Below are 23,219 nucleotides of genomic sequence, written 5' to 3' on the forward strand. Positions count from 1 at the left end.
TGGGGACCCCTGCTGTGGAGGACCCAGGTCCCTCAGGTGCGATTTTCCTGGAGAGCACTACCAGTGCCCTAGGAAGTACTTCAGGGAGGAAGGGGAGATTCTTCTTTTAACCGGAGTGGTTTTACTTTTGGTTCTATTATACTTTGGGGTTCTACATTAAGACTTTGTTTGGGGCAAGGGAAGTTCTGTGGCTTTAAAAAGATTTGACAGTTACTAGTAGATCCTATTTTAAAAAAGGAATCTTTTACATCACCAGTTTTATCATTCTGTGATATATCCTGCCTTCTCTCTTCTCTGCTTATGAAGAATTTTCTCTGTGGACATAACTCGTGTGTGGTATACTCAAGAGTATGGGACTGTCACTCTCACCTTTGGGGAGCTGCAGGATAGAGGCTGAAGAAGTTCTAGGAAACCTAGTCAAATGATGTCAGTGGCTCCCAACTAGCAGGTGCTGATGCAAAGGGCCTGCTGCTCCTGGAGAACTGTGAAGTTTATAGCAGGATGGAGTTTTAATGATGAGGTGAAATGAAACCTGAAAGGGAGTTTTGTAAGTTGTTTCATTCCTGCCGTTGGTAGGAGTCCTTTCTCCAGAGTACTCATCCTACCACTTGCCTAATCCCCCAGGGTGTCTCTCCTTTGGGCTCTGGATTTAAATAAATGCCCTGACCCAGAATTTGTTCTTGCCATTTTGAGCTAGGTTGGAAAATACCTGTCTGTTGATGAGTAGAGAACTGGAATGAGACGGCAGCATAGAGTAAATTATTCTGCTTTCAATTCTCATTTGTGGCCTGATCTGTATAAAAATAAATTGCATAAAATAAAGGTTGAAAGTAAAGGAAAATAGCGAATTTAATTTTTAAAAAACATGATTTATTCACCTACTGAAGTGTAGTCCCCACCTTTCCTGACTGTAATGTCAACTTCCTAACTTCAAACCACATGTGTATGTGATGTCTAGTAAAATAGGTTGTGAGTCAGTTTTTATTATGCAGTCCATTTTTAGTCACTTGGAAGAGCTTTTCTTAGGAATTCAGAAAAGTTCATGCCTTAGCTGAAACTTCCTAGGTTAGTCTCTAAGAGAAGTTCCTAGGTCTTATAAGACCAAATTTATTTCAAGGGTAGAGATCCATGTCCACTGATAAATGATCACCATAGAGCATAGCAGCCTTGAAATGTACACACTAAAAATAAAAAGGAATTATATAAATAAACACAAATCACAGTTCTCAATCTGATAAAGAACTTGCCGGGACATTAATAATATTTAACACTCCCCCCCCCGCTTTTCTTTAGCACCAGGGAGAGTACCTGCACAGAGTATATGAATTCATGAGGGCTTATGTCACTTAGTCACTTGATATGTGAATGGGTACATGTCCTACAGGCCTTATTTTGAATTGACGTTTTTATGGCAGTGTTACAAAAGATGCTTAAAGTATCAAGCCTATTTCAATTTTTAAGAGGCTAATAAAAAATGGCCTCATCTTACCCTCTCCTTTAGTCTTTCTCTTTCTCAATCTCCTTTTTAGGTTTTCCCAGTTAGACTTCTCTTCTGACAGACTGTTATAGTGAACAGAGCACCAGACTGGGAGCAAGAAGGTTGGAGAACTTTGTGTCTCCTAAAAGATTGCAACTGGGTCTGTTTCCTTACCTGTGAAAGAAAGGGGTTCACTTAGATGACAGCCACTTTCTCTTTTAGCTCTAAAATTCTCTATTGACTTTTGTCCTTTGGTCTACTGTTCTGCCTCTTCCCTGTTTCCTACCTCAGCTTCTCAATATGCATAGTTGTTTAAAAGTACTCATAAAATAAACATGGTTATGAGGAAACATTAAGTGTAGTTATTGGCAAGATGTGGAGTTTAGAAGTTCTTATTTTGGTAGTTTCTCATTTTGTTTGCCTTATGCCCTAGCCAAATACAGCCTAGAGTCATATTTTAATTATTCTGCATAGTTGTTGCAAAATAAAACAGTAATATATTTTCACCCATCAGAGAATAAAGATTTAAAGACTTGATGATATCCAATATCAGTAAAGGTGTAGGCAAATGCTTACTTTCACACATTGTTCTGGGAATGTAATTGGTACATCCTTTTTTGGAGGGCAATTTGGTGGTATCAGTCAGTAATTTTAGAATATATATAAATTAATTCAGTGACTCCAGAGGTTTCTAAAGAAATTCATGTACGGATATTAAGAGGTATAGCCAATGATGTTCATGGCTGTATTGTTCATAAAAGCAAAAAATTGGAAATATCCTATATTTCCATTAAGAAGGGAAATATTTAATGGATATATTTATCCTTTTCTCTCTATATATAAATATTCATATCTGTATATACCTGTATCATACAGACATTAAAATAATCCAATGAATGAATTGCTCTGTATGTACTAACATATTTTAAGTAGAAAAGCAAGACACAGACCATATGTTCACCATGATCCATTTACATAAAAACAACATAATTGTCTGTACACATACAGGTATACCTTGTTTTACTGTGCTTCACTTTATTGTGCCTTGCAGATACTGTGTGTCTTACAAATTGAAGGTTTATAGCAACCCTACATCGAGCAGTGCTATTTTTCTAATAGCATTTGCTCACTTCATGTCCCTGTGTCACATTTTGGTAATTCTTGTAGTATTTCAAACTTTTTCATTATTATTGTACTTGTTATGTTGATCTGTGATCAGTGATCTTGATGTTACCATTGCAAAAAGATTATGACTCGCTGAAGGCTCAAATGATGGTTAGCATTTTTTAGCAAGAAAGTATTTTTAATTAAGGTATGTACATTTTTGTAGACATAATGCTATTGCATACTTAATAGACTACAGTATAGTATAAATACAACTTTTATATGTACTAAGAAACCAAAAAACTTGTGTGCCTCTTTATTATAATATTCATTTTACCGTGGTGGTCTAGAACAGAACCCACAGTGTCTCCAAGGTATGCCTGTATATGAATTGATACATAACTAAAATAGAAAAATGGCTGGAAGGACATGTATCAAACTGTTAACAGTAATTATCCCCTGAGAAGGAAAAAGGTATTGGGATAGAGAGAGAAGAGGAATTTCTTTTTCTTTTTCTTTTTTTTTTAATATACACCCATCTATTAAATTTTTTAAAATTAATCATATATTACTGGTATAAACATAAACAAAGGAGAGATTGGAACCAAGATGGTGGAGTAGAAGGACGTGCTCTCACTCTCTCTTGTGGGAACACCAGAATCACAGCTAGTTGCTGGACAGTCATCGACAGGAAGACACTGGAACTCACCAAAAAAGATACCTCACATCCAAAGACAAAGGAGGAGCCACAATGAGATGGTACAAGGGGCGCAATCACAGTAAAATCAAATCCCATAACTGCTGGGTGGGTGACTCACAGACTGGAGAACACTTATATCACAGAAGTCCACCCACTGGAGTGAAGGTTCTGAGCCCCACGTCAGGCTTTCCAACCTGGGTTTCTGGCAATGGGAGGAGGAATTCCTAGAGAATCAGACTTTGAAGGCTACTGGGATTTGATTGCAGGACTTCGACAAAACTGGGGGAAACAGAGACTCCACTCTTGCAGGGCAAACACAAAGTAGTGTGCACATCAGGACCCAGGGGAAGGAGCAGTGACCCCAGGCTACACTGAACCAGACCTAACTGCCAATGTTGGAGGGTCTCCAGCAGAGGCAGGGGGTGGCTGTGTCTCACCGTGGGGACAAGTACACTGGCAGCAGAAACTCTGGGAAGTACTCCTTGGCGTGAGCCCTCCCAGAGTCTGCCATTAGCCCCACCAAAGAGCCCCGGTAGGCTTCAGTGTTCAGTTGCCTCAGGCCAAACAACCAACAGGGAGGGAACCCAGCCCCACCCATCAGCAGTCAATTGGATTAAAGTTTTACTGAGCTCTGCCCACCAGAGCAACAGTCAGCTCTACCCACCACCAAGTCGCTCCCATCAGGAAACTTGCATAAGCCTCTTAGATAGCCTCATCCACCAGAGGGCAGACAGCAGAAACAAGAAGAACTACAATCCTGCAGCCTGTGGAACAAAAACCACATTCACAGAAAGATAGACAAGATGAAAAGGCAGAGGGCTACGTACCAGATAAAGGAACAAGATAAAACCCCAGAAAAACAACTAAATGAAGTGGAGATAGGCAATCTTCCAGGAAAAGAATTCAGAGTAATGATAGTGAATATGATCCAGGACCTCAGAAAAAGAATGGAGGCAAAGATCGAGAAGATGCAAGAAATGTTTAACAAAGACCTAGAAGAATTAAAGAACAAACAAACAGAGATGAACAATGCAATAACTGAAATGAAAACGACACTAGAAGGAATCAATAGCAGAATGACTGAGGCAGAACGGATAAGTGACCTGGAAGACAGAATGGTGGAATTCACTGCTGTGGAACAGAATAAAGAAAAAAGAATGAAAAGAAATGAAGACAGCCTAAGAGACCTCTAGGACAACATTAAACACAACAACATTCGCATTATAGGGGTCCCAGAAGGAGAAGAGAGACAGAAGGGACCCGAGAAAATATTTGAAGAGATTATAGTGGAAAACTTCCCTAACGTGGGAATGGAAATAAGCCACCCAAGTCCAGGAAGCGCAGAGAGTCCCAGGCAGGATAAACCCAAGGAGAAACACTCTGGGACACATAGTAATCAAATCAGCAAAAATTAAAGACAAAGAAAAATTATTAAAAGCAGCAAGGGAAAAATGACCAATAACATACAAGGGAACTCCCATAAGGTTAACAGCTGATTTCTCAGCAGAAACTCTACAAGCCAGAAGGGAGTGACGGCATGATATACTTAAAGTGATGAAAGGGAAGAACCTACAACCAAGATTACTCTACCCAGCAAGGATCTCATTCAGATTCGATGAAGAAATCAAAAGCTTTACAGACAAGCAAAAGCTAAGAGAATTCACCACCAAACCAGCTCTACAACAAATGCTAAAGGAACTTATCTAAGTGGGATGCACAAGAGAAGAAAAGGACCTACAAAAGCAAACCCAAAACAATTAAGAAAATGGTAATAGGAACATACATATAGATAATTACCTTAAACGTGAATGGATTAGATGCTCCAACCAAAAGACACAGGCTTGCTGAATGGATACAAAAACAGGACCCACATATATGCTGTCTACAAGAGACCCACTTCAGACCTACGGACACATTCAGACTGAAAGTGAAGGGATGGAAAAAGATATTCCGTGCCAACGGAAATCAAAAGAAAGCTGGAGTAGCAATACTCATACCAGATAAAATCGACTTTAAAATAAAGAATGTTACAAGAGACAAGGAAGGACACTGCATAATGATCAAGGGATCAATCCAAGAAGAAGACATAAGAATTATGAATATATATGCACCCAACATAGGAGCACCTCAATACATAAGGCAACTGCTAACAGCTATAAAAGAGGAAATCGACAGTAACACAATAGTACTGTGGGACTTTAACACCTCACTTACACCAATGGACAGATCATCCAAAATGAAAATAAATAAGGAAACAGAAGCTTTAAATGACACAATAGACCAGACAGATTTAATTGATATTCATAGGACATTCCATCCTAAAACAGCAGATTATACTTTCTTCTCAAGTGTACACGGAACATTCTCCAGGATAGATCACATCCTGGGTCACAAATCAAGCCTCAGTAAATTTAAGAAAATTAAAATTATATCAAGCATTTTTTCTGACCACAACGCTACAAGATTAGAAATGAATTACAGGGAAAACAACATAAAAAACACAAACACATGGAGGCTAAACAATATGTTACTAAGTAACCAACAGATCACTGAGGAAATCAAAGAGGAAATCAAAAAATACCTAGACACAAATGACAATGAAAACACGATGATCCAAAACCTATGGGATGCAGCAAAAGCAGTTCTAAGAGGGAAATTTGTAGCTATACAAGCCTACCTCAAGAAACAAGAAAAATAAACAATCTGTTACACCTAAAGGAACTAGAGAAAGAAGGACAAGCAAAACCAAAGGTTAGCAGAGGAAAGAAATCATAAATATCAGAGCAGAAATAAATGAAATAGAAACAAAGAAAACAGTAGTAAAGATGGATAAAACTAAAAGCTGGTTCTTTGAGAAGATAAACAAAATTGATAAACCATTAGCGAGACTCATCAAGAAAAAGAGGGAGAGGACTCAAATCAATAAAATTAGAAATGAAAAAGGAGAAGTTACAGCAGACACTGCGGAAATACAAAGCATCCTAAGCATGCCTACTACAGGCAACTCTATGCCAATAAAATGGACAACCGTAGAAAGGTATAACCTTCCAAGACTAAACCAGGAAGAAATAGAAAATATGAACAGACCAGTCACAAGTAATGAAATTGAAACTGTGATTAAAAATCTTACAACAAACAAAAGTCCAGAACCAAATGGCTTCACAGGTGAAGTCTATCAAACATTTAGAGAAGAGCTAACAGCCATCCTTCTCAAACTCTTCCAGAAATTTGCAGAGGAAGGAACACTCCCAAACTCATTCTATGAGGCCACCGTCACCCTGATACGAAAACCAGACAAAGATACTACAAAAAAAGAAAATTACAGACCAATATCACTGACGAATATAGATGCAAAAATCCTCAACAAAATACTAGCAAACAGAATCCAGCAACACATTAAAAGGATCATACACCATGATCAAGTGGGATTTATCCCAGGGATGCAAGGATTCTTCAATATATGCATATCAATCAATGTGATACACAATATTAACAAATTGAAGAAGAAAAACCATATGACCATCTCAATAGATGCAGAAAAAGCTTTTGACAAAGTTCGACACTCATTTATGATAAAAACTCTCCAGAAAGTGGGCATAGAAGGAACCTATGTCAACATAATAAAGACCATTTACGACAAACCCACAGCAAACATCATACTCAATGGTGAAAAACTGAAAACATTTCCTCGAAGATCAGGAACAAGACAAGGATGTCCACTCTCACCGTTATTATTCAACATATTTTTGGAAGGCCTAGCCACGGCAGAGAAGAAAAAGAAATAAAAGGAATACAAATTAGAAAAGAAGTAAAACTGTCACTGTTTGCAGATGAAATGATACTATATATAGAGAATCCTAAAGATGCCACCAGAAAACTACTAGAGCTAATCAGTGAATTTGGTAAAGTTACAGGATACAAAATTAATGCACAGAAATCTCTTGCATTCCTATACACTAATGATGAAAAATCTGAAAGAGAAATTAAGGAAACACTCCCATTTACCATTGCAACAAAAAGAGTAAAATACCTAGGAATAAACCTACCTAGAGAGACAAAAAACCTGATGAAAGAAATTAAAGATGATACCAACAGATGGAGAGATATACCATGTTCTTGGATTGGAAGAATCAATATTGTGAAAATGACTCTACTACCCAAAGCAATCTACAGATTCAATGCAATCCCTATCAAATTACCAATGGCATTTTTTTACGGAACTAGAACAAAAAATGTTAAAATTTATATGGAGACACAAGAGACCCCGAATAGCCAAAGCAGTCTTGAGGGGAAAAAAATGGAGCTGGAGGAATCAGACTCCCTGACTTCAGACTATACTATAAAGTTACAGTAATCAAGACAATATGGTACTGGCACAAAAACAGAAACATAGATCAATGGAACAAGACAGAAAGCCCAGAGGTGAACCCATGCACCTATGATCAACTAATCTATGACAAAGGAGGCAAGGATATACAATGGAGAAAAGGCAGTCTCTTCATTAAGTGGTGCTGGGAAAACTGGATGTAAAAGAATGAAATTAGAACACTCCCTAACACCATACCCCAAAATAAACTCAAAATGGATTAGAGACCTAAATGTAAGACTGGACACTATAAAACTCTTAGAGGAAGACATCGGAAGAAGACTCTTTGACATAAATCACAGCAAGGTCTTTTTTGATCCACCTCCTAGAGTAATGGAAATAAATCCAAAAATAAACAAATGGGACCTAGTGAAACTTCAAATCTTTTGTCCAGCAAAGGAAACCATAAAGAAGACGAAAAGACACCCCTCAGAATGAGAAAAAATATTTGCAAACGAATCAACAGACAAAGGATTAATCTCCAAAATATATAAACAGCTCATGCAGCTCAATATTAAAAAAAACAAACAACCCAATGCAAAAATGGGCAGTAGACATAAATAGACATTTCTCCAAACAAGACATACAGATGGCCAAGAAACACATGAAAAGCTGCTCAATATCACTAATTATTAGAGAAATGCAAATCAGAACTACAATGAGGTATCACCTCACACCAGTTAGAATGGGCATCATCAGAAAATCTACAAACAACAAATGCTGGAGAGGGTGTGGAGTAAAGGGAACCCTCTTGCACTGTTGGTGGGAATGTAAATTGATAGAGCCACTATGGAGAACAGTATGGAGGTTCCTTAAAAGACTAAACATAGAATTACCATATGATCCAGCAATCCCACTACTGGGCATATACCCAGAGAAAACCATAATTCAAAAAGACACAGACACCCCAATGTTCATTGCAGCACTATTTACAATAGCCAGGTCACGGAAGCAACCTAAATGCCCACCGACAGACGAATGGATAAAGAAGAAGTGGTACATATATACAATGGAATATTACTTAGCCATAAAAAGGAACGAAACTGGGTCATTTGTTGAGACGTGGATGGGTCTAGAGACTGTCATACAGAGTGAAGTAAGTCAGAACGAGAAAAACAAATATAGTGTATTAACGCATATATGTGGAACCTAGAAAAATGGTACAGATGAACTGGTTTGCAGGGCAGAAATAGAGACACAGATGTAGAGAACAAACTTACGGACACCAAGGTGGGGGAGAGCCGTGGGGTGGTGGTGGTCGTGGTTTGATGAATTGGGAGATTGGGATTGACATGTATACACTGATGTGGATAAAACTGATGACTAATAAGAACCTGCTGTATAAAAAAAATAAATAAAATTCAAAAAATAAATAAAGGAAAAAGTAAAAAGGACAGATAAGGAATTACTTCCTAAAGAATGAAAAAGGTAAGAAAGATTAGTGGGAAATTCATCAACGATATTAGAGGAGCATTGTTCAGAGGATATTCCCAAAACTTCAGGGTCCCTTAGGACCCATGGTTTGTTTGTGTTTTGGTCAGGACTGCCTAGCACTTACAATAATAGCTCTACTCTTCCATTTCTTTGTGTGTCCAACTTATTCTTAATTGTCTGTTTTCTACAGGTAACCCGGGACCAGATGAAGGTGTTTATACAGCAGGAATTTAAGAAAGTTCAAAAAGTGATTGCTGATGAGGAGCAGAAGGCCCTTCATTTAGTGGACATCCAGGAAGCAATGGCCACAGCTCATGTGACTGAGATACTGGCAGACATCCAGTCCCATATGGATAGGTTGATGACTCAGATGGCCCAAGCCAAGGAACAACTTGATACCTCTAATGAATCAGCTGAGCCAAAGGCAGAGGTAAAGGAGAATTCCTATAATAATTAGCACAAGAAATAGGCAAAAACTGACTGCCATGTTTGTTAATTCTGGAAATTTCCCCATTTGGTCCCTAAACATGAATAGATTGAAAGCTTAGATAGTACGTAAGTGTTTAGATTGGTGTGTAAACCAGTTTGGAAGTATTGGCTGCTAGGGCCTGTGCTCAGCAACTAGGCCTAGCAGAATATTTGTACACCATGACTTAAAGGAGTATAGTCAGTGGGGCAAATACTATTCACAGTTAATAAGGGAAGCCAGAAATCACAGCCGGAGAAGAGGGCAATTGACAGATCCCAAGTTGTGAAATGAGCCTATAAATATGGGCTGAGTGGGAGTAAGTCAGGAAGTGGAGCATAAAGCAGGCCAAAATAAAAGATTTTGGACTGATTCTGTGAATAGTAAAAAGGTGCCTCAGGCTGGCTTTTATATGGAGCTAACTGCATAAATTGGGGGCATGACTGTTAGATTAAGAGAGGCATGTGGGCTAGAGCATTGTGAGGATCAAAAAAAGTATGAATGAAAGACACAAGATAAATGTTGAATCACTGTTTTAGTCATTACATTCATTGTTATTTTGTAATAGGAATAAAAGAATGTTAGATATTTTACCAAACAACATATTCAGGCATTTAGAATATTAATAAAAAAAGAAAATTTAAGGTGGCCATTTTAAAAAAATATAAAACTTATATTTCAGCCACTGGGGAGAAGCTATTGTTTATGAGGTTTCATACCATTATGTTGAAAATTCTGGTCAAGCTTATACCAGATAGGTTTAGGGTAGGCCCTTCTAGAAGGAAACGTAGGAGAGTCCTGTGAAATTTCTAGGACAGCTGCTGACTCAATGTCGTTCTCAGCCTTAACTAACAGTTTTGCCTTGGCCCAGGAAAGCCTAGCCACAGAATAAACCAGTCAGCAGAAGAGCCAGGAGGCGGGTACTGTCTTTACTGTCCTGACAGGAAATGTAAGAGACCATTGGACAGTTATCTGCTTCACTCATCCAAGGTTCTTGATTAATTTTCATCACTGTGTGAAAGGAATAGAATAGCTCTTGTTCTTTTTATTTCATCCTCCTCAGAATTAACAAAGTGTGTGCCTAAATAAGTTTCTAGATAGGCAAGAGAGCATGTTATATTTATCATTTCATTTAATCCTTATTTCAGCATTCATTGTCTCCATTTTACAGATGGGCTATTGAGATGCTGAGAACTGCAGTCATTGACTCAGTGTCATTTAGTTAGCAGAAAAGAGAGACAGGATTCAGTCCATCCTGTTCCCATGCCTGTGCTTTTTCCCTACTATATGCTGTATATCAAACATCCCGTTTATATCTGTGGGAAGAATAAGGATAATCAGTGCCCTAGACAGCCTTGCATTCCTAAGACCTTCTACTCTGGAGGTGGGCACTTTGTGTCTTTTTTAAAAATTAATTAATTAATTTAAAATTTTTTATTTAATATTGGAGTAGATTTTGTGTCTTAAAAAGTTCGACCTTAACTCAAGGGATCATTGGCATAACTCTGTCCCCAATTCCCCTCAGATTGGACCTTCCACATTTATTCTGTGTGTTGATTAGGTTGTTTTTTCAAAAATAAAGATTTCGTTTTTAAAGACATCTCTTTTATTTTCATTTCAAATAACGGATTTAGTCCTTCCCCAACATTAACTGTCCTTTAAGTACTTCAGTGACTCAGCCGCACTATCCTTGTTAACTCTGATGGAATTACTCTCAGGGATATAAAGATGACAAGGACTAAGTACCAGGCGATGGACAAAATAAGCTATTAACAATGAGAAGTAGCATACATCTGGCTAGAGCTTTTACCCAGAGCTGTTATTATCTAATAGCCTCTCGTTCCAGCTAATCTGTTAACTTAGTGATCAGAGCAAATTTCCAGTACCTCTCTTTCACTCAACAGAATTCTTTTCTTCTCTGTGCATGGTATAGATTTTTTAAAATTACCTGTATTTTTAATTTAATCAAAAGATCCCCCCCCACGATTTTATTGTGAAAATTTTCAAATGTACAGCAAAGTTGAAAGAAGTTTTTACAGATTACACCCATATACCTGCACCAAGATTCTGCCACTAACAGTTTACTGTACTGATTCATTTTATATATATAGCCATCTTTCCAACCTTCTACTCCTCAATACATCTTATCTTTGCATTTGAAAACAAATTGCATCTTCTGGTTCTGAACAAGATGGAGTAAATGCATTTCATTTTACTCTTTCCATTAATCACAGTAAAAATTTCTGGACAAAATACTAAGTCACCTACCAGAAGACTCTCAAAGTGGAGGAAAGATGGCAGACTGACCAGGGACCTTGGGATATGAGGAGCCACACAGCAATGAGTACCCTGGGGCGGGGGGGGGGCGGTTTCTTGCTTCCTGTATATCCTGACCTGGGTGCCCTGCAAACTGGAAATGCTGATGAGCATAGGCAAAAAGAACATCTCCAAGAAAAACCTGCTCTCTAGCCAAAGGACTGGGAAAAGGGCAGTTCAGCTGAAGAGAAACCTTTTAATAATACCTGCATATTCTGGCAGTGAATCCCTTCCCAGCCCCAAGTGGCACCACAGTAATGGAGTCTATTTTATACCCTCGCCTATAGCAATGAGGTGTCACTTTATTCTCCATGGAGCCTTCAGGTAAAAGTCTAACTTCTACCTGCCCCTCTTAGAAGTGAATGGTGCCCACCTCCCATGGAGCCTGAAGGTGGGACTCTGACTTATACCCCTCCCCCACAGTAATAGGAAGGGAATAACAGCCCACCCCTATGGAGACTGTAGATGGAACTTTAACTCCTCCCTTCCACCCCTGCATTAACTAGGCAAAGCCCCTCCCCAAATGAGTCAGTGGGTGGATTCATACCATCCCCTTTTACTGTGTAGTGATGAGTTTGTGCCCTTCCTCCTCCTGAACTAACACTAGTGGAGACTACAGAGTCTCCATTGGAGCACTGTCACCTGAGGGAGGTGACCAGAATGGCACTGCAAAAGCTTTATAAACTCAATTGACATTTGAACCATAAGCCACAAAAGTGGTCTAGGACATGTGTTCTGACCTAAATAGGTTGACTACCTGCTAGAATAGAAGATTTAAACAGGAACCAGGTCTTATAATGTCCAGGATACAGTCCATAGTTACTCATCATACCAAGAACCAATGAAATCTCAACTCTAATGAGAAGGAAAATCAGTAGATGCCAACACCTACATAGGGTGACATAGTATTTGGAATTATCAGACAAGGATTTTAAAGTCACTATTATAAAAATTTCTCAATAATCAATAACAAACTGGAAACAAATGAAAAAATTTAAAAATCAGCAAAGAAATAGAAGATTACAAAGAAAGACCAAATGAAATTTTAGAACTGCAAAATAGTGACTGACATAAAAATTTCACTGGACTGACTCAATGGCAAATTGGAAATGACAGAGGAAAGAATCAGTGAATTTGAAGACAGATCAATAGACATCCAATCTGAACAACCAAGAAAAAAGATTGAAAAATAATTGAATTGAGTCTCAGGGACCTATGGGACAATAAAGAAAGATCTAACATACGTGTCACTTGTACAGTAAGGGGAGGAAAAGGAATATAGAGCTAAAAAAAATTCAAGAAATAATGGCTCAATACTCCTAAAATGTGGTTGAAAAACATAAACCTAGAGATTTAAGAAGCTGAGTGAACCCAAGTGAGAGAAATCTAAGAAATCCATACCCAGACACATCAAAGTTAAACTTCCAAAAACTAAGGACAAATAAAAAATCTTGAAAGCAGAGTAGCCAGAGAGGAATGACACATTAGATATGGGGAACAATAATTCAAATGAACATGGTATATGTAAGATTTTCTTCTGTAGCCATTGAAATGAGTAAGTGGGTTTTCTCCATTATTCTGTTGTGATGGTTGATTACATTGGTTAATTTTACAATATTAAATCAACCTTTCATTCCTGAGATAAACTCCCACTTGATCATTAATGTATTATCTGGGTTCAATTCATTAATATCTTGTTAGAGATTTTTATGTCTGTGTTCAAAGAGGGATATTCATTTGTAAATTTGTATTTTTATAATGTAATTGTCAGGCTTTAGGATTGTCAGGTATTAGGATTATGCTGGCCTCAGAAAACAAGCTGAGAAGTATTTCCTCCTCATCTGTTTTCTGTAAGAGTTTATGTAAGATGGATGTTATTTCTTCCTTAAATATTTGATAGAATTTACCAACAAAACCATCTGTCCTGGAGTTTATGTGAAGGTTTTTGATAACCAATTCAGTTTATTTAATATAGAACTAGTCAAATTTTTTCATTTTATATTGATTTAAAATTCTCAAAATTTGTATTAGCTGTAATTTTCAAGGAGTTCGTCATTTTCATCTAAGTTGTTTTAGTTTCTAGTATAAAGTTGTTTATAGTATTTTCATATCATTTTTCAACTGTCTGTAGCCTCTGATGTGTCTATAGCCATCTTTCATTTCCGTTACTGATAATTTGTGATCTTCCCCCTTTTCTTCTTGATCAGCCTAACTTGTATTTTATTAATTTTATTGGTCTTTTTAAAGAATTAACTTTTGGATTTGTTAATTTTACTCTTTGTTTTCTATTTTGTTTACATCTGCTTTTTTTTTTTAACTTATTTTGAGTTTACCTTTTTTTGTTTTTGTTTTTTTTTAAGAATTAACTTGTTATCATCTGTACCTTTTTTTTTTTTTTTGGCTGTGTTGGGTCTTTGTTGCTGCGCATGGGCTTTTCTGTAGTTGCAGTGAGTGGGGGCTACTCTTCACTGTGGTGTGCGGGCTTCTCATTGGGTGGCTTCTCTTGTTGCAGAGCATGGGCTCTAGGTGTGCAGGCTTCAGTAGTTGTGGCACTTGGGCTCTAGGGCACGGGCTCAGTAGTTGTGGTGTACAGGCTTGGTTGCTCCACGGCATGTGGGATCTTCCTGGAGCAGGGCTCGAACCCGTGTCCCCTGCATTGGCATAACCACTGCACCGCGAGGGAAGCCCTACCTTGTTTTTTTATCTAGCTTCATAGATCATGGATTTTACTACTTTCTTCTTTTATGTAAACTTTTAGAGCAGTACATTTCCCTCTAATTGCTGCTGTAGTTGAATCATACAACTTTGTTGGTTATGTTGTGTTTTCATTATCGTTCAATTTGAAATATTTTTTCATTTACCATGTGATTTCTTCTTTTTGCTCATTGATTATTTAGGAGTATATTGTTTAGTTTCTAAATATTGGGGATTTTCCTACATTATCTTATTGTTACTCATTTCTAATTTAGTTCCGTTGTGATCAGAGAACCTATTCTGAATGATTTCCATCTTCTAACACTTAACTGAGACTTGCTTTATGGCCCAACATATGGTCTTGGTGAATGCATATGTGCACCTGAAAAGAATATGTATTCTGTAGTTTGAGGTAGTGTTCTACTAAATATCAATCAGGTGTTCAGATGATATATGTTTTTACTGATTTTTATGTCTAGTTCTATCAACTGCTGAGAGAGGGATGTTTAATTTCCAAGTATGATTAGGGATTATCTATTCCTTTCTTTAATTCTGTCAACTTTTCTTTAGATATTTTGAAGCTCTGTCATTAAGCAAATACATATTTATGATTGTTACATCTTCCTGATGAACCAACCCTTTAATCATTATGAACATTCCCTTTTTCTCTGATAATACTCTTTGTCTTGATAACAGTTTTATCTAATGTTAGTAGAGCCAATCTACTGTTTTTGTGGTTTATCTCTTTCCATCCATTTGCTTTCAGTCTGTCTGTATTGTTAAATTATGTCTCTGACAGGACAGCCTATAGCTGGGTCTTAGTCATTTATCCATTCTGATAATCTCTGCCTTTTAATTCAAGTATAATGTCCATTAACATTTAATGTTATTCTTAATATGGTTAAATTTAGGTCTTCCATTTTACAATTTGTTTTCTGTTTGTTCTTCTGTTTTTGTTCCTCTCATTGTCTTTTCCTGCTTTCTTTTGGATTTTTGAAACATTTATTTGAATTCCATTGTTATATATCCATTGGCCTTTTAGCTCTGTTACTTTGCATTATTTTTTAGTGGTTTCCATAAGGATTATAATATAGATCCTTAAATTTTCAGCCTACTTAAAATTAATATTGAACCACTTCACATAAAATGTAGATGGCTTGAAATTGTATAGACCAACTGACCCTCTTTCCATATCCTTTATGTTATAGTTGTCACATGTATATAATCTACATATGTTATAAACACTGCAAGACAGTTATAATTTTAGCTTAAAGCCATATGCTTTTAAAGAAATTAAGAAGGAAAAAAAGATAATTTCATATGTGTTTTTTTAGTTCATATTTCATATAGTTTTTAAGCAAGTTTATAATAATAGTTGCATAACTCTAAATTTACTTAAAGTTATTTATATACACTTAAAACAGGTAATTTTATGGTATTATACCTCAATAAAGCTGATAAAAACAATGTGTCTAGATATCCCACCTGCCCAAGTGCTATTTGCCTTTGATTCATGAAGATTATTCTAAAACCAGAACATTAACACAGTGTATCTGTTTTAAGAAACCTTCAGAATAGATGAATTTGATTAGGTCAAGTAGAATCACAGAGTTTCTGGTTGAAGGAGTCCAAAGATTACAAGGTTTCATGGTGACATTTTTTTAAAATGTGTTTGAAATAAATCTTTTTTGGTCATCTTGTAAAATATAGGGTAGGGGAAGAGTTTCAACACCAGTTCTATGTCCTGTGGTCTTTCTTCTCTTCAATAAGATGTGGTCTTTCCCCTCTTCAAATAACTAAAGTTATTTCTTTTTTAATCATTATAAAACTTTTAAAACTCTTAGACACAGCAGAAAATAAATATAACACACTAACTTGATAGTTATCATTGGGTGTTATATTTATTCTATTTTTTAATTGTGTGTGTGTGTGTATGTGCTTCCCCAGCTTTATTGAGATATTGTTGACATATAACATATGTAAGTTTAAGGTGTACAATGTGATGATTTGATACATGTATATATTGCAAAATGATTACCCCAGTAAAGTTAGTTAACACCTTCATCCTCATGCCATTTTTTTCTTAATGTCATATTTTCAGTTTTCTTCATATTATTAGAAATCCTTCATAAACATAATGTTCGAACCCTGAACCAGTGATACAAATTTGACTTATACCTCATTTTAAGTTATTTCCAACTTCTTATTGTCATTTATAACATTGTAGTAAATGTTTTAGTTTATAAATCATAAGTAATTATTGAGTCAAAGGTGTGTACATTTTTTAGGCTTGTGCATATTTATAAACTGTCCATAGAACAATTATATCAGTGTGTATGTTTATCACCAGTTTTTTTTTTTTTTAATTTTATTTATTTTTTAATTTTATTTTTGGCTGTATTGGGTGTTCGTTGCTGTGTGCAGGCTTTCTCTAGTTGCCGTGAGCTGGGGCTACTTTGGTTGCAGTGTGTGGTCTTATCGCGGTGGCTTCTCTTGTTACGGAGCATGGGCTGTAGGCTTCAGTAGTTGTGGCATGCAGGCTCAGTCGTTGTGGCACACGGGCTTAGTTTCTCTGCGGCATGTGGGATCTTCCCGGACCAGGGCTTGAACCGCTGTCCCCTGCATTGGCAGGCGGATTCTCAACCACTGCGCCACCAGGGAAGTCCCTATCACCAGTTTTTAAAATCTCTCATTTTTTTGCCTGAATTTAGTTATATCTTTTACAAAACTCTTTGCCAAAGTCAAGTATTTAAAAAATGTGTCTTTATTTTTACTTGCATGTCATGAGGATTTCCATCTTTTGTCTAGTTTTGAGAGAAGAGTACTGAGCTGCAGTGAGATAATCTTAGAAGTTAGTTTAACCATTAAAAATGATACATGAATACCCTAAACATTTATTTTAAACTTGAAATAAAGATCTGTATATTTCTTTGATTCCAAGTCAGGGTCTTTTCTTTGAGAATATGGGTTTGCCGTTTGGAGTGGAGTGTCATATTTCTGGCATTAACCATACCCATTCTCTATCGTATGTAAGGTCCAATTTCAGTCTCTTTATAAGTGAGGAGGATAACATTTGAAGAAAGTGGAATGTAGAATCCTAGACTTTTTAAATGCCATTTTAAAAATTGAAGTATAGTTGATTCACAATGTTGTGGTAGTTTCAGATGTATAGCGAAGTGTTCAGTTATATTCTTTTTCAGATTCTTTTCCGTTACAGGTTATTACAAGGTATTGAATATAGTTCCCTGAGCTCTACAGTCAGTCCTTGTTTATTTTATATATAGTAGTGTATACCTGTTAATCCCAAACTCCTAATTTATCCCTCCCCACCCCTTTCCCCTTTAGTAACCATAAGTTTGTTTTCTATGTCTGTGAGTTCGTTTCTGTTTTGTAAATAAGTTCATTTGTATCATCTTTTTAGGTTCCACATATAAATGATACCATATGATATTTGGCTTTCTCTGTCTGACTTACTTCACTTAGTATGATAATCTCTTAAGTCCATCCATCTTGCTGCAAATGGCATTATTTCATTCTCTTTATGGCTGAGTGATATTCCATTGTGTGTGTGTGTGTGTGTGTGTGTGTGTGTGTGTGTGTGTGTATAAATATGTACCATATCCATTTATCTGTTGATGGACACTTAGGTTGCTTCCATGTCTTGGCTATTGTAAATAGTGTTGCTGTGAACATTGGAATGCGTATATCTTTTCGAATTAATATTTTCATCTTTTCTGGATGTATGCCCAGGAGTGGGTTTGTTGGATCATATAGTAACTCTATTTTTAGTTTTTTAGGGAACCTCCATACTGTTCTCCATAGTGGCTGTACCAATTTATATCCCCACCAACAATGTAGGAGGATTCCCTTTTCTCCACACCCTCTTCAGCATTTATTATTTGTAGACTTTTTAATGATGGTCATTCTGACCAGTGTGAGGTGTTAGACTTTCATACTTCATATTTTCTAATATTTTGCATGTGTCTCACCTACATCAAAATTGACAGCAATTGTTAAGTAATTCATCTTTATTGACTGCTTTGGAAGCATTCAACTTAATTTTCATGGAAGCAACAACTCATGGAGCAACAGTTATCTCTTGCACTCATTTTTTGTTATTTAGTGAAACATGTCATCATAATTACAAGTTCCATTGATATAAGCAGGCTTAGGAGCAAACTTGTTTGATTCTTGGTGAGCATACATTTTCATTGGTGGAAGTAGAAATGGAAGGTTGTACTAGATAGAGTGTAACCTAACAGCCAAGAGCACTCAGGATATTTTACAGAGGGATTTGGGAGCATTGCTTAATCTAACAAGTCATTGAAATGGAAGTTGTTATTTAACAGACTTTCAGTTCTAATACTCTCTGAAATCAGAATTTACTCGTAATGGGGGTAGAAATTAATCTTAAATCCTATTTATATCTTGCCCTCTCTTCTTTCCTCTCTTGAATAATTATTTACTGTATGCCTTGCGCTGTGCTAGGTGTAGAGAATAAAGAGATGAACAATATACAGTTTCTATTCTCAAGGAGCTGAAATCCAAAGAGGGAGACACTGTATGGTGCTGTCATTGTCAGTTTTCTGCTTTAAGAACTAGCCCAGAAATGTGACCTATACAGATGTGGAGGACAGAGTAGGGTTACTCCACTCAATCTGTCAGGAAAATTTTCCGAGTGAGGCTTGACCTTAAAGGATGGATGGGAATTAACTAGGATCTCAGAATAGGGATGTGTATTTCAGGTAGTGAGGAGAGTATGGGCACACCTTTTACAAGCAAGATTAGCAATCCTCTGAATGTCTGCTGACCTGTTCAAAATCGCCTTGTAATATTATGTGTGTATATTCTTTCATTCATTTCTTCGCAAGTGAAACTCTCACCCTGGTTTTTCCCATGCTTTGTGATAGTGATTATTATTTTTGAAAATAACCACTTACCTATAAGCAGCAGAAATGGATGAATGTAAAACAAAGTTTTGTATTCCATCTTCTCTGTTTCTCCCCACTCTCCCTAGAAATGTTATTAATTAACATTTCAGGGAAGTACAGTAATGACCACCATTTGTTGAACACTTATGCTAGATACTTATGTAATGTTTTATATATATTTTCTCACTCATTTTAATCCATATAGCCACCCTGTGAGGTAAGAATTAGGATTTCCATGTGTAGATGAGGAAACTGAACCTTGGGAAAGTTAAGTAAATTGCCAAAAGCTTCACTGTTGGAATTGACGAACCAGAATTTGAAGCCATGTTTCTCTAACTCAGAAAGCCTGTCTCTTAACCATTGTACCAAGATATGTGATTGTGAGGACTTGCTGTAAATCATGGAAGAAGGTTCGGATACTTTTTTCCATACAGTTCTCCTAGATAATTATGTTTTAAAATCCAAAGGTAATTTAAAAATTGTGTTGAGGTTTAATTATGTCTTGATAGTTAACGTAACTCATATTAAATTTAAATTATATGAATTTTTCTCACTAGATTATAGTTCCCATGAGACATGCCAGTCAAGTAAACTGCAGAGGTTTATGTCCCCTCCTTCCACCACTTGCCCCACTTCTCTTTCATTAGCGCCCTTACCAATACTGCAAATTCTTAACAGTCTGCTAAAAATGCCTTTTTTATCCAACCTCCGGTGTACTGAATATAATGTTACAAATCACCTTCTTGGCTGCCAGGGTCCTTTATAGGCCTGTGCCCTGGCAATCTCCCTTTACCTCTGTTGCATTCCCAGCCCCTCAGCCCCACACCACTGCCACCTCCACATCCCCTGCCCAAGACACACACGTATACATCCCCATACTCTAGTTTCACAGAACTCAAAATTCCTTAAACCTACATTTTTTAAAACTGCTGTGCCTTTGCTCTTGCTACTCCAGTGCTCTTCCCATTTATCTTCTGTTGTCGGCCTGGGAAAATCCTGCTTATCCCTCAGGTGACAGTATATATGTCACCTTCTCTGTAAAGCCTTCTCCCCCCTTCTCCAGGAGAGGCAGTGTTTATCACTTCCTCAGCATTCAGTTTATGTCTTTGATAGCACCCTTAAGACATTTAGTCATAGTTCATTTTCTGTCTGTTTCCCCTGCTCCGGAATGGGAGCTCCTAGAAGGATAGATCATTATGGGTTTTTTATCTTTTACCCTCAGCACCCGCATGTAATAGCTTCTTAGTGAATCATACTGAATTGTTAGTGATATTGATAATAACATTTATTAAGTGCATTCTGTATCTTAGGCACTGTGCTTGACATTTGTATACATTATTTCACTTAATCCTCATACTCATCCTGTGTTATAGGGACAGGACAGTTTTTACCCCTATTTTACAAATTAGAAAACTGTAGTTAAGAGAGGCAAAATAATTTGACCAGGGTAACACAGCAAGCAGTAATGGAGTGAAGATTTGAATCCAGTGTCTGACTCCAGAGCTCATTCTCCTTTATACCTTACCTATAGAATCATCCAATCAGTCCATCCATCAATCAAATAAGTCTGGGGAGTTATCTCCAACTAGGAGATACAGTCTATTGAAACCAATCCTGAATGACTAAAGAGGAGGATGTAAAAGATACTCTGTCACCAAAAGGATGAGTGAGGTCCCTTGTAAAAGGCTTGAGTGTCATTTGAAGAATCTGGTTTGGTCCCAAAAAGAGGCTCAAAGAAATCTGCTGTGATCACTGATAAAGTCAGGCTCACAGAATACAGTACCTGGCAAAATTGCCCTCACACATTGTTTTTGTAAAGAGTGAATGAGAAAAAGAAAAAAGTCATTGTTTGGCTGAAGAATGATGTGGATCATCAAATGTCAGAACTGTCCTTTTACAAAGGAGAAGACCAAGGTCCAGATTAATTAATTAATCAGCTTGCCCGAGAGCACATAGCTAATAAATAATGGAGCTTGGAGTAGCATTCCAATTTCCTGAGTCCCAGTTTGGAGCCTTTTGCACCGCAGTGTGCTCTACATTAGAGTTTTTCTGCGTTCTTGTTTGGAGAAAAAAAATGCTAGGCCAAGGCAGAGGTGAGTCTTTTAGGGAAACAGCTTGATGCTTTTGGAGCTGGTCAGCTTTTGCTTAAGACCTGCTGCTATTTTGGGCTGTCAGTTTGCTCAGAACTAAATACTGCCAGCCATACAAATAAAAAGGCAAGGCTATTATTTAGGCCTCCTAGGTCTATGCATTCACTTCTCTGCTTACAAGGGCAAATTATTAGTTCATCTCTGCTGGGCGGTTTGAACATTGGGTTATATTAGCCCTTGTCTTAGCCCTTAGATGTCTACTGGCTTGTCGCTGTTACAATAAATGTACAAGCCTTGCTTTCAGGTTGGGAGGGAAGAGGGAAAAGAAAGAAATCTAAATCAGTCTCTACTGATCCTGGTTTCTTATGCTGTTTCTTTCTCTTTCTTTCAGGGCGACGAGGAAGGACCCAGGTAAGATCACGTTATTGTTGTTTGTCTGTTCTCAGAACTGAAGTAGAGTGACATTTGTGGCCTTTTAATGCCCCGTGAAATATGACCAGCCAAGGAACAGCACAGAAAAGGGATCTCCATCTTATTCCAGGGCTTTGAAGATCTTGTTTTATAAGATTCCCATCTCCCTCCCCATCTGTGCCATTTCCTGTCTGTAACCTTCAGATAGAGATAGTCTTTAAAGTATGTAATGACAGTAACTTTGCTTTATTCTGTAGCACATTCAGAATACCTTGTTGAGACAAGTAGGTACTATATTTGAATGGTAATTAGGTATCAGGTAGACTGAATAGATAAACTTTTGCATTGTTCTTTCTTGATTGGAATTGGATTGCCTTTTTTTTTTTTTTTCTTTTAATGGACTCTGGTTTCAATATTCTGTATTTCTGACCTATAACATCCTTGGGTCTGACTCAAGACACCTATACAGTGAATCTGAGGTCATAGGTATACAAAACTTTGTTTAGGAAAAAAAAAATGTTTCTTTGTGCTTCTGTTTCACCACATGAAATTTAAAAGTGCATTTTATCATTGCCTCGGGCTTGTAGTGAACCTGGACTTTAGTTTACTTACCTTTCCTGTCTTTCTGCTCAGGCAGTGAGAGCAAGCTCTAGGAAATGCTATAGCTATGCTGTGAACACAATCAAGGGGCATTTGTACAAAGTAAAATGCAGTGTCCAGTTGGGTCCCCTCTGTCATGTATGGATCCAGGACTGTTAAGTCTGGGAGGTATCAGAACATTCATCCAGGCCACAGCTATTCAAACTTTAGTTTTAGTAGAAACACCTTTTTTTTCAAATGGGCTTTAAGTAGAACTCCAGTGTATGCAAAACATTTTTTTTTGTTTGGTTAAAGTTGGGACCACATCTACTGGTGAAACTTCTCTCTTCCTTGCAATAGACCCTGAGGGGCTGCTGCAGAAACCTAGGGTTCCTGAGAACTTAGTTTGAAAATCACTTATCTAGGGCTTCCCTGGTGGCGCAGTAGTTGAGAGTCCGCCTGCCGATGCAGGGGACGCAGGTTCGTGACCTGGTCCAGGAAGATCCCACATGCCGCGGAGCGGCTGGGCCCGTGAGCCGTGGCCACTGAGCCTGCACGTCCGGAGCCTGTGCTCTGCAACGGGAGAGGCCACAACAGTGAGAGGCCCGTGTACCACAAAAAAAAAAAAAAGAAAGAAAGAAAGAAAATCAC

General features: G+C 37.4%; 1 protein-coding gene across 1 annotated transcript in view; it reads left to right on the forward strand.

Moving 5' to 3' along the window:
• Positions 1-23,219, forward strand: part of TRIM44 (tripartite motif containing 44) — a 110,718-nt gene that overhangs the window by 40,845 nt on the left and 46,654 nt on the right. Inside the window, exons 3-4 of the mRNA XM_065882139.1 lie at positions 9,272-9,511; positions 21,970-21,989. Coding sequence (XP_065738211.1) covers positions 9,272-9,511; positions 21,970-21,989 — 260 coding nt within the window. The remainder of the gene's footprint in view (positions 1-9,271; positions 9,512-21,969; positions 21,990-23,219) is intronic.

Source organism: Phocoena phocoena, chromosome 8, assembly GCF_963924675.1.
Source record: "Phocoena phocoena chromosome 8, mPhoPho1.1, whole genome shotgun sequence".
Classification (NCBI taxonomy): Eukaryota; Metazoa; Chordata; class Mammalia; order Artiodactyla; family Phocoenidae; genus Phocoena; species Phocoena phocoena.